At 43.7% G+C, this 11,387-nt stretch overlaps 1 protein-coding gene across 1 annotated transcript in view; it reads right to left on the reverse strand.

Moving 5' to 3' along the window:
• Positions 1-11,387, reverse strand: part of PI4KA (phosphatidylinositol 4-kinase alpha) — a 147,239-nt gene that overhangs the window by 99,527 nt on the left and 36,325 nt on the right. The window contains exons 4-7 of the mRNA XM_017518624.2: positions 9,869-9,957; positions 6,764-6,836; positions 5,822-6,081; positions 5,233-5,299 (exon numbers count right to left, since the gene is read on the reverse strand). Coding sequence (XP_017374113.1) covers positions 5,233-5,299; positions 5,822-6,081; positions 6,764-6,836; positions 9,869-9,957 — 489 coding nt within the window. The remainder of the gene's footprint in view (positions 1-5,232; positions 5,300-5,821; positions 6,082-6,763; positions 6,837-9,868; positions 9,958-11,387) is intronic.

Below are 11,387 nucleotides of genomic sequence, written 5' to 3' on the forward strand. Positions count from 1 at the left end.
AAAGCTGGAAACTCAGTCATGGTTACAGGCAACTAGGGCACTTCCTCAAGCTGACTCCTCCAATGACAAACAAAGGTACAGATTTTTCTTTTGTTTATATCCCAATTCCTTGCATGTTTTCAAATTAAAAACTAAAGGGCAGATTGTAAATCCTTGGGGACTGATGCCTCTCACCTGTGTCTTTCAGGTCAAACACTCAGATATAACCGTCCTAATATTTCCATCTTAGACAATATAACTTAACATGTGGGAAGCAAAAAAAAAAAATTATACCTTTTATTTTTTATTTGTTTTGAGATGGAGTCCTGCTCTGTCGCCCAGGCTGAAGTGCAGTGGTGTGATCTCAGCCCACTGCAACCTCTGCCTCCCAAGTTGAAGAGATTCTCCTGCGTCAACCTCCCGAGTAGCTGGAATAACAGATGCCCATCACCACGCCCAGCTAATTTTTATATTTTTAGTAGAGATGGCGTTTCGCCATGTTGGCCAAGCTGGTCTTGAACTCCCGACCTCAAGCGATCTGCCCAACTTGGCTTCCCAAAGTGCTGGGATTACAGGAATAAACCACCATGCCCTGCCAAATTATACCTTTTAAAGGTGAAGAGATATGAAAGCTTAAGGTCTACAGGGTCTCAGAGATATTTTACCACCAAAATTAGAAGAAAAGTGTACATTACTAGAAGTTTCAAAATCAGAGCAGCTAAGTGAAATCTACCAGTCACTAAAAGACAAACACTGTATGATCCCAGTTATTTGAGGAAATTAAATCATACACAGAGGTAGAATGGTAGCTGCCAGGGACTAGAGGGAGGGGAAATAGGGAATTATTGTTTAACGTAGTTTTAGTTTCACAAGATGAAGAGTTTTTTAACTGAATTGTGGTGACAGTTGCACAATATTAATACTGAACTGTACACTTAAAAATATTTAAGGGCAGGCTGAGTGTGGTGGCTCACACCTGTAATCCCAATGCTTTGGGAGGCCAAGACAGGCAGATCACCTGAGGTCAGAGTTCGAGATGAACCTAACCAACAAAATTGGCCAAGCATGGTGGTATATGCCTGTAATTCCAGCTACTCCGGAGGCTGAGGCAGGAGAATCACTTGAACCCAGGAGGCGGAGGTTGTGGTAAGCTGAGATTGTGCCACTGCATTCCAGCCTGGGCGACAAGAGTGAACTCCGACTCGAAAAAAAAAAAAAGGAGAAAGGAAAAAAAAGTTAACGGCAAGCATAGTGGCTCATGCTCGTAATCCCAGCACTTTGGAAGGCCGAGATGGGAGGACTGCTTGGGTCCAGGAACTCAAGACCAGCCTGGCCAACATAGGGAGACCCTGTCTCTACAAAAATAAAAATAAAAATTAGCTGGATATGGTGGCGTACACCTAGAGTCCCAGCTACTCAGGAAGCTGGGGCAGAAGGACTGCTTGAGCCTGGGAGGTTGAGGCCACAGTGGAGCTATGAATTTGTTACTGCACTCCAATCTGGGTAACAGAGTAAAATCCCGTCTCAAGAAAAAAAAAAAAAAATTGGTTGAGCTAGCAAATTTTATATTATGTGTATTTTACCACAGTAAAAAAAAAACTGAAGGAAAAAAAAATCAACAAAAGTCAAGTCATTCAGTCATTTGACGTTTAATAAATATGATCCCAGGCCCAATGTGGTGGCTAACACCTGTAATCCCAGTGGGAGGCTGAGGTGGGAAGACTGCCTCAGCACAGGTGTTTGAGACCAGCCTGGGCAACAGGGCAAGACCCCAACTCTATGTAAATAAAAATTTTTAAATTAAAATAAAAATATAATAAATGGGAACCCAAAAGCATATAATTGTTTGAAAAGCCATTATTTAAAAACTATAATAGAAAACTATGATTGAAAATAGATGAATCTGTAGTATTTTCATAAGACAGACAATATCAATTCATAAAGAAGTGAATACTAAATTTTACGACTTTTTAAAGCACTAGAGAACAGACTCAAAGAGTTGAGTGTAGCCCCAGCTGTGTCAAAGCTGGTGTGTAAGAGCTGGCCGCACACTGCCGATCTGTCTAAAGACAGATGCAAACCAGCAATTTACAGCAGAAAGGATGGGTAACAATACCACTGGGAGCTGAGACGCCGGAGGCCAACATAAGAAATGGCCACTAAAAGAGGAAACAAGTGAGGAAAGAAGGGAAGGAGGGAACAGCTGGATTAAAACAGTTAGATAAGGAAGAAAGGAAAGAGGTTGTGATTAGAGAGCACTTCTCAGAAGGACACCATGAAATAAGGGCTAAGTCCTGTGTGGCTGAACCCCACAGTGGGCACAGATGGAGGCAAAAGGCAGGGGTTACAGGAACTAGGGACCTAAGATTTGGGATTTATGCAGGGGGTGTCACTGAAACTTGTTTTTTTTTTGAGTGTGTGTTTTTTCTGTGAGACAAGAGTCACACTCTGTTGCCCAGGCTGGAGTACAGTGTCATGATGCTGGCTAACTGCAACCTGTGTCTCCTGGGTTCAAGAGATTCTCATGCCTCAGTCTCCTGAGTAGATGGAATTATAGGCGTGTGCTACCACACCCGGCTAATTTTTGTCTTTTTAGTAGAGATGGGGTTTTGCCATGTTGGCCAGGCTGGTCTTGAACTCCTGACCTCAAGTGACCTGCCTGTCTTGGCCTTCCAAAGTGCTGGGGTTACAGGAATTAGCCACTGTGCCCGGCCTGAAAGTTTTTAAGCAGGAAAATAAGTGATCAAGTTGGTGCTATTAAAAATAATTCTTGGCCAGGCGCGGTGGCTCAAGCCTGTAATCCCAGCACTTTGGGAGGCCAAGGCGGGTGGATCACGAGGTCAAGAGATCGAGACCATCCTGGTCAACATGGTGAAACCCCGTCTCTACTAAAAATACAAAAAATTAGCTGGGCATGGTGGTGTGTGCCTGTAATCCCAGCTACTCAGGAGGCTGAGGCAGGAGAATTGCCTGAACCCAGGAGGTGGAGGTTGCGGTGAGCCGAGATCGCGCCATTGCACTCCAGCCTGGGTAACAAGAACGAAACTCCATCTCAAAAAAAAAAAAAAAAAATTCTTATTTATTTTTAATTTTATTTTGTTAAGGGTCTTACTATGTTGTCCAGGCTGGTCTCATTCTCCTAGACTCAAGCAATCCTCCCACCTGGGCCTCCCAAAGTGCTGGGATTACAGGTGTGAGCCACCTCTCTTGACCTAAAAATAATTCTTAAAAACTAAATTCTTACAGCACTTTGGAAAAGGGCCTGGGAAGGGAGATAGAGGGACCGACTGTAAGAAAAGTCTGACTATGTGGTGGTGCATACCTGAAGTTCCAGCTACTTGATAAGCTGAGGCCAGAGGATCGCTATGACTGCGCCCCTGCACTCTAGCCTAGGTGACAGAGCGAGACCCCCAACACCCCCTCCCCGCAAAAAAGTCTAAGCAAAACAGGAAGTGTGAGAGCAAAGTTGGAAGGCACAGGGTCTGCTGCTATCCGTCCTACAGTGAAGGAGCTTCAGAGAGCAGGGCTTGTTTGTCTGCTCACCACCATGGGCAAAGTGGGCGGCAGCCGGGTCTGACAGAGGCACGTGGGGATCTAGCAGTCAGCCACACGAGGGTACTCCTATCTGCCATTACTGGATGTGCTCAAAGGGGGGCAGCTGTCATGGAGTGAAGCCCTCGCCACAGAAGGTGGACAATGAGCTGTTTACAGGGAAAGGGAAGCCTCCAAGGGCACATCATGGCCGTCCTCAGATGCCCCAAAGGCAGGCATGTGGCAGTGAAATTTTCAGAGCCTGGAGGAATACATTCTACACTTAAACAAGGAGTTGTCTCTTGAGAGGTATGATTCTGAGTGGCTGAACTTAGCCCTTACTTTCTAACATATATATAGAACGCAACCTGTTACATTCTCACAGATCTAACAGAGAAAGCTTCCTACATCTATCTGAGCTCAGCGATTCCCTTTTTCCTTTAAAATTCCCCTCATATCTCTCAAAATTGTCTTGAGACATGCTGTTTTAGCAAATAGCATCATTCAAAAATGGAGAGACTATACTGAGGCATGGAATTCTGCCTTCCCCATTTCCTATCCCTTAATCCCGGTCTTACTTCCAACAAGGATACGGTGGAAGTAATTCTAACATATGTCTGACATGGCACAGGGTAGTCACATGAATCAAATTCAGTAAATTATGTAAAAGTACTTGTGAACAGTACATACAGAGCGCTATAAAAAGTAGTAATAGATGCAATGGCCCATGCCTGGAATCCGTGCACTTTGAGAGATCGAGGCAGGTGTTCCCTTGAGCCCAAAAATCCTTTGAGCCTAGGAGTTCCAGACCAGCCTGGGCAACATGGTGAAACCCTGTCTCTACAGAAAATACAAAAATTAGCCAGGCATGGTGGTAGGCGCCTATAGTCCAACTACTCAGGAGGCTGAGGTGGGAGGATCACTTGAGCCCAGGAGGTTGAGGCTGTGTCGAGCTGTGATCGTGCTACTGCACTCTAGCCTGGGTGGTAGAGTGAGATTGTACCAAAAAACCAAAACTAAACAAACAAGTAGTAATAGTAGTACTACATTCTTTAATATTACCTATATACTTAATGTCATTAAAAAAAAAAAAAAAAAAAAAAGACATATCCAGAGGGGTGTGGTGGCTCACACCTGTAATCCCAGCACTCTGGAAAGCCAAGATGGGTGGATCACTTGAGTTTAGGAGTTTGAGACCAGCCTGGCCAACATGGTAAAATCCTATCTCTACTAAAAATACAAAAATTAGCTGAGCGTGGCAGTGTGTGACTGTAGTCCCAGCTACTTGGGAGGCTGAGGCAACAGCATTGTTTGAACTCAGGAGGCAGATCCTGAGGCAGATCCTGGTGAGCCGAGAATGTACCACTGCACTCTAGCCTGGGCAACAGAGCCAGACTCCAACTCAGAAAAAAAGAAAGAAATATCCACCATTAGCACTTCCACCTGAAAAGGAACTTTTGCAGGTTAATGTACAAATTCCGATGGCAGGTATATAGGAGTCTGTAAGTTATTTTCTGCACTTTTCTCTCTACATAAAATATTTGAAAATTAAATTTTAAAAAACTTAAATGAAAACAGAAAATAAATGCTTTCTAAAAGCTTGCTATTCTAGGTCCATCCATGACAACAGAGTTAGTATCAGCATCCTTAATATCACAAGAAGTCACTGTGAGCCTGTTCTCCAAGTACTAGGTCAATATTCTTGGGAGAGGTGAAGCCCACCTTCAAAGTAGTGAAAGGCAGATCCTCCAGGGGAACTGGGAGGGGGCATGCCGCGTTCAGGGCTGACCTGAAACACACAAGCACAGTTATAGATCAGAAAAGACCAGTGAGACCTCTGTCAGATTTTCTCAGGCAAGGTCCTCTCTGCCAGCCCAATGTCTGTAACTTCAAGTCCTGGTTCAAGCCTCATTTCCTTCCTGAAGCTCAACACAGCTACAGCATTCTACACTAAATACTGTAGTACTAAATTTTTCGTGTTTAGCTGTGTATCTGACACGTGATTACTGAGCTGAATTGTCCTCAGTGTTTTGTGTTTTTGTCCGTTCTCCATGAGTCAATTACATACCTTCTTAAGGGCACCAACTGTCTTCCAGGCAAAATAGAATTTGGCACCCAACTGCTATGAAACATATACTTTATGACTATGATATCATTTATAGGAGGGACAAGTCTTTGTACTAAAGAGAATTCTAGTGAAACATTTCATGTTTCTTAAGTTTACTCCAGCTACAAAGAAGAGGGATTTTCTTTGCAAGGGAGCTTAACAGGCTCCTTCTCGTCTGCTCTTTCCCCAGGAGCCCAGGCCTACCTGAGAGATGCTGGACACACTGCTGGTTTTCCTCTTCAGGGTACCCTCCTGACAGACAGTCAGCAGATTGCTGGGGAGGATGGAGCGGAAGTCATTAAAGGAACGCCTTCGAACACCTTCAAGCTCTTCAGGGACACGGAGGGAAAGAGGAGGGACTTTGGGAAAGAGCTTTGAGAGGAGAGACTCTTCCATGTTGCTGTAACGCCCAAATGCTCGCGAGATTCCTATCAGGCATGGAATGGCATACTTGCAAAGGTATTCTAGAAGATCAAGTGAAAACATTACAACATGAGAAAGTATCCTGAGAGAGTCATACAGTACTAACTTGTAACATCGACCAAGGTTTCATAACCCACCCACTAGCAACTGTGAAGGTTCAGCATAAGCCACAATAATGGGGTCAACCCCAAGGACTGACCAGTGGTATCTTCAATCTGTCATTAACAACTTCAGATTATGCCTTCATCAAACCCAGCTGCCCTCCTTGGGCAAAAGTCTGGGTCTATTTTTCAGTCTGGGTCAATAGTCTTCATCTATTCATGGCACATCCAAATCAATAATCTAGCTAGGTCACATTATCAAGTATCTTGACACTAGTTAATACATTTATTCCTCTTAGGACCATGCTGGTAGCCTTACAATACAGAAAAAATGAGCTCTGGAAGTCAACTTATCTACCCACAGATGTTACAGGTGAAGAAACTGAGGCCCAGAAGGGTAAAGTTACTTATTCAAGGTGACCCAAGCATCTATGTAGTAGAGCAATGCACATGAACCCATGTGGCCTCTGTGGATACTAACACACAACAAATCAACCTAAAATAGGAAGGTTTTCTCCCATCAGATATACATTAGGTACCAAACAACAGAAAAGACTGGAGAAAAGAAAGGGAAAGAGTAATCACAAAACCATTTCAAGAAAAACCTCAAGGATATTACTACCTTTGTCTTGAATCTCCAAGGCCTGGCACATCCCCAAGAGGACATGCAATACCTGCAAAAGTGCCTCTAAAATCTGTAATAGTCAAGAAAACAAACAGGCACATTAATAAACAAAATTAGGTAAATATCACAAAACTAAGTCAGAACTAGAAGGCACTTCAGACATTACCTTAACTAACCCCATATCTGATACATCCCTCCACAATGGCTGTGCCAAGTGGCCAACCAGCTGACCTTCCAGGGACAAAAACGCTCGCTCTTTGGGCTGGTTCAGAGTTCCTCCCAACATTGGGCTGATGCTGTTCTCCTGGGGCCTGTACCTACCAGCCCTTGGGGCTACCTTTTCCTCTATTAGTATATTCTGTAAACAGGTGATAGGTTCCCAAATCTTCTCTTTTCATGGGCAAATGCCCTAGGGCTTTTCAACCTTATTCTTCGTGATCACAAATCCTTTAAATGCTAATTGTCGGCTTCTGATTTTATGGCAGTCCAGTTTTCTGTCTGAAGAGTGGTGCTCAGAATAAAATACATTAACATTTGGGATGCTGGAACTCACTAAACTCATCACAGATTCTAGATGTCTATGTACGTGACAACAGCTTTTCTGCAGCCACTTCACACAGCTATCTCAATGAGCTTATACTTTTTTTTTTTTTTTTTTTTTGAGATGAAGTTTCACTCTTGTTGCCCAGGCTAGAGTGCAATGGCATGATCTCAGCTCACTGCAACCTCTGCCTCCTGGGTTCAAGCAGTTCTCCTGTCTCAGCCTTCTAAGTAGCTGGGATTACAGGTGTGTGCCACCACGCCCGCCTAATTTTTTGTATTTTTAGTAGAGATGGGGTTTCACCATGTTGGCCAGGCTGGTCTAGAACTCCTGACCTCAGGTGAACCATCTGCTTCGGCCTCCCAAAGTGCTGGGATTACAGGCGTGAGCCACTGTGCCCAGCCATAATTTTTTAAGTTAAGAAATTTTTTTTGTCCTGGCAGGGTGGCTCATGCCTGTAATCCTAGCACTTTGGGAGGCTGAGGCAGGTGAATCAGTTGAGCTCAGGAGTTCAAGACCAGCCTGGGCAATGTACGAAACCCTGTCTCTATAAAACATACAAAAATTAGCAGGGTGTGGTGGTTCATGCCTGTGGTCCCAAATACTCAGGAGGCTGAGGTGGGAGGGTCACTTGAGCCCGGGAGGCTGAGGTTGTAGTGAGCCAAGATCAGTGCAGGGTTCAATCACAGCTCACTGCAGTCTCAAATTCCTAGAATCAAGTAATCCTCCTCCTTCGGCCTCGAGTAGCTGGGACTACAGGCATGTGTCACTATGCCCAGCTAATTTTTATTTTTGTAGGGATGGGGTCTCGCTATGTTGCCCAAGCTGGTCTCAAGTGATCCTCCTGCCTCAGCCTCCTAAAGTGTTGGGATTACAGGCGTCAGCCACCATGCATAAACAATGAGCTTATGGGGCCAGGGGCAGTAGCTCATGCCTGTAATCTCAGCACTTTCGGAAGCTGACGTGGGTAGATCACGAAGTCAAGAGACTGAGACCATCCTGGCCAACATGTGAAACCCCGTCTCTACTAAAAATACAAAAATTAGCCCAAATTAAGGCTGGCCTCAAACTCCTGACCTCAAATGATCCAGCTGCCTTGACTTCCCAAAGTGCTAGGATTACAGGCATAAGCAACTGTGCCCGGCCACTTTTTCCATTTTACACGATAAAGTCATGTTATCACCATGACTTTAGAATGTTAACACCACGAATAGTCATGTTGACCTCTTTATTCTGATAAATTTTATTCACAGAAAAGTCCTTAACTTAATGCCCAACTTTTTAATAGAAACATACAGTTCTAACATATTTAATTATTTCTTTAGTCAACCTATATATAAATGAAGAATATAAATTATTCAAAATGCATCACTAACTGCGAATATTTAGCATGCAGACAAGCAAGTAGGCACTGCTTGGAAGGACCTGAGAATAGCAGCACACAAAAACTGACTTTCTAAGTGATAAATCTAAGAAAAAGTTATATGATTATATTCTTTGTTTAAAGAAGAGGAAAGTATGGAATATATATTAGTAGCATTTCCATCACAATTAACAGAATCTAAAGAAAGTCTGTGCCCTTAAAGATAAAAGCTTCAGCTACCTAGAGGATTCTCTTCTGGCCAGGTACCATGGCTCATGCCTGTAATCCCAGCACTCTGGGAGGTCGAGGCAGGAGGATCACTTGAGGCTAGTAGTTCAAAACCAGCCTGGACAACATGGCAAAACCTCATCTCAACAAATTAGCTGGTGTGCTGGGGCAAGTCTATAGTCTCAGCTACTTGGGAGTCTGGATTGAACCCAGGAGGTGGAGGTTGCAGTGACCTGAAATCACACCACTGCACTTCAGCCTAGATGACAGAGCAAGACTGTCTCAAAAAAGAAAAGAAAATTATCTTCTATGAATGACTTAAATCCCCAAAACAGAGCAAGAAAAATGAGCTGCCTCTGCCTTTTTCTGCCTCCTACCTTATAGGAATTTGAGAAAAGCTGAAAGGGGCAATGCTGCTCCCATCTCTGCAACGCCTGCCCTTCATTAGAAAAAAGAAAAGTTGAATGAGATAAGACTCATGAGACCCTAAAGAGTACTGAGAGACGAGCCAGGCGCGGTGGCTCATGCCTGTAATCCCAGCACTTTGGGAGGCTGAAGCAGGTGGATCACTTGAGGTCAGGAGTTCAAGACCAACCTGGCCAACATGGAAAAACCCTGTCTTTACTAAAACTACAAAAATTAGCCAGGTATGGTGGTGCTTGCCTGTAATCCCAACTACTCAGGAGGCTGAGGAAGGAGAATCACTTCAACCTGGGAGGTGGAGGTTGCAGTGAGCCGAGATCACGCTACTGCACTCCAGCCTGCACAATGGGAGCGAGACTCCATCTCAAAAAAAAAAAAAAAAAAAGGACTGGAAGACCTAAACATGTCTTAAGTCTGTTATGAACAGTATGAAATGGATAAATATCAACAAACAATCCAATCACCTTTCACACTTTTAAAATCTTTTCATCACTTTGGGACTCTATTCAATCTAATAGAAATGCACACCAAATCAACATATGCTTACCTCATCCCTAAGTGAAGGGTCCCTATAGGCAACATCAGACAGCAAAGTTATCAAGCAGAAGCTGAAGCTCTCTGCAACTGGGAGGGCACCTGGAAGATGTAAAAACAGAAATCAGATAACCAGGAACCAGACACTGGGTCACACCTCTGGCCATCCAATCCAGTATGTTCCCTCTCACATGACCTGCCAAGGGACCAGTTTATAGCAGCTGGCCTCACTGAGATGAGTCTCAAAAGAACAGCTACGGGCCCAATGAGTTTGCTGAGAAACACCCTACCTTTCCTTTAAGTAAATGTTTTGGTTCAATAAACTTAAATGTTTCCTAAGCCAATAGCTAGTCTGAGATTACAAAGCCTCCCAACCTGACAGATTCAATTTTTTATTCCCTAAGTAAACGTAAGAAATCACTTTAAAAACAAACAAACAAAAAAAACTTTGTCAGGCGCAGTGGCTCACGCCTGTAATCCCAGCATTTTGGGAGGCTGAGGCAGGCGGATCACTTGAAGTCAGGAGATCAAGACCAGCCTGGCTAACATGGTGAAACCCTGTCTCTATCAAAAATACAAAAATTAACCAGGCATGGTGGCACACACCTGTAGTCCCAGCTACTCGGGAGGCTGAGGTGGCAGAAATGCTTACACCTGGGAGGTGGAGGTTGCAGTGAGCCAAGATTGTGCCAGTGCACTCCAGCCTGGACAGGGAGAGACTCCGTCTAAAAAAAAAAAAAAAAAGTGCTGGGTAGCAATTGGTCCTTTAAAGTTTAGCACTCTCTTCCAGCCTTAAGGTCCAGGTTGGAGGAGGAGGCAGAGGCAGGGGAATCGCCTGAACTCAGGAGGCAGAGGTTGCAGTGAGCTCAGATCATTCCAGCCTGGGCGACAGAGGAAGACTGTCTCCCATTTAAAAAAAAAACCAACTTTTATTTTAGGTTTAGAGGTAAACATGCAGGTTTTGTATATAGATAAATAGTGTGACATAAGGGTTTTGTGTACAAATTACCTAATCACCCAGGTAATAAGCATAGTACCTGATAGGTACTTTTTCTATCCCCACCGTCCTCCCAGCCTCTACCCTTAAGTAGGCCCTGGTGTCTGCTGTTTCATTCTTTGTGCTCATGTGTACTCAATGTTTGGCTCCTACTTATAAGCGAGAACGTGGTATTTGGTTTTCTGTTTCTGTGTTACTTCATTTAGGATAAATGGCCTCTAGCTCCAAAGAAATCAATCTTGATAGAGCATAAGAGATGACACATGAATGCTAATGGACACTTATTACATCTATTTTAAATTGAATAAAAAACATTTTATTAAAACATTTAAATTCTTTTCTGCTTTGTTTGGCAAATGGGAAAAGTTCTAATAAGAGTTTCCAAAATTTTGCTCTATTCCCCAGAACTTTTTTTTTTAGACAGAGTCTTGCTTTGTCACCCAGACAGTGCAAGATTGTGCAGTAGTGCGATCTTGGCTCACTACAACCTGTCTCCTGGTTTCAAGTAATTCTCCTGCCTCAGTCTCTTGAGTAT

This window comes from Cebus imitator, unplaced genomic scaffold (assembly GCF_001604975.1).
Source record: "Cebus imitator isolate Cc_AM_T3 unplaced genomic scaffold, Cebus_imitator-1.0 Scaffold690, whole genome shotgun sequence".
In the NCBI taxonomy this organism is placed as follows: domain Eukaryota; kingdom Metazoa; phylum Chordata; class Mammalia; order Primates; family Cebidae; genus Cebus; species Cebus imitator.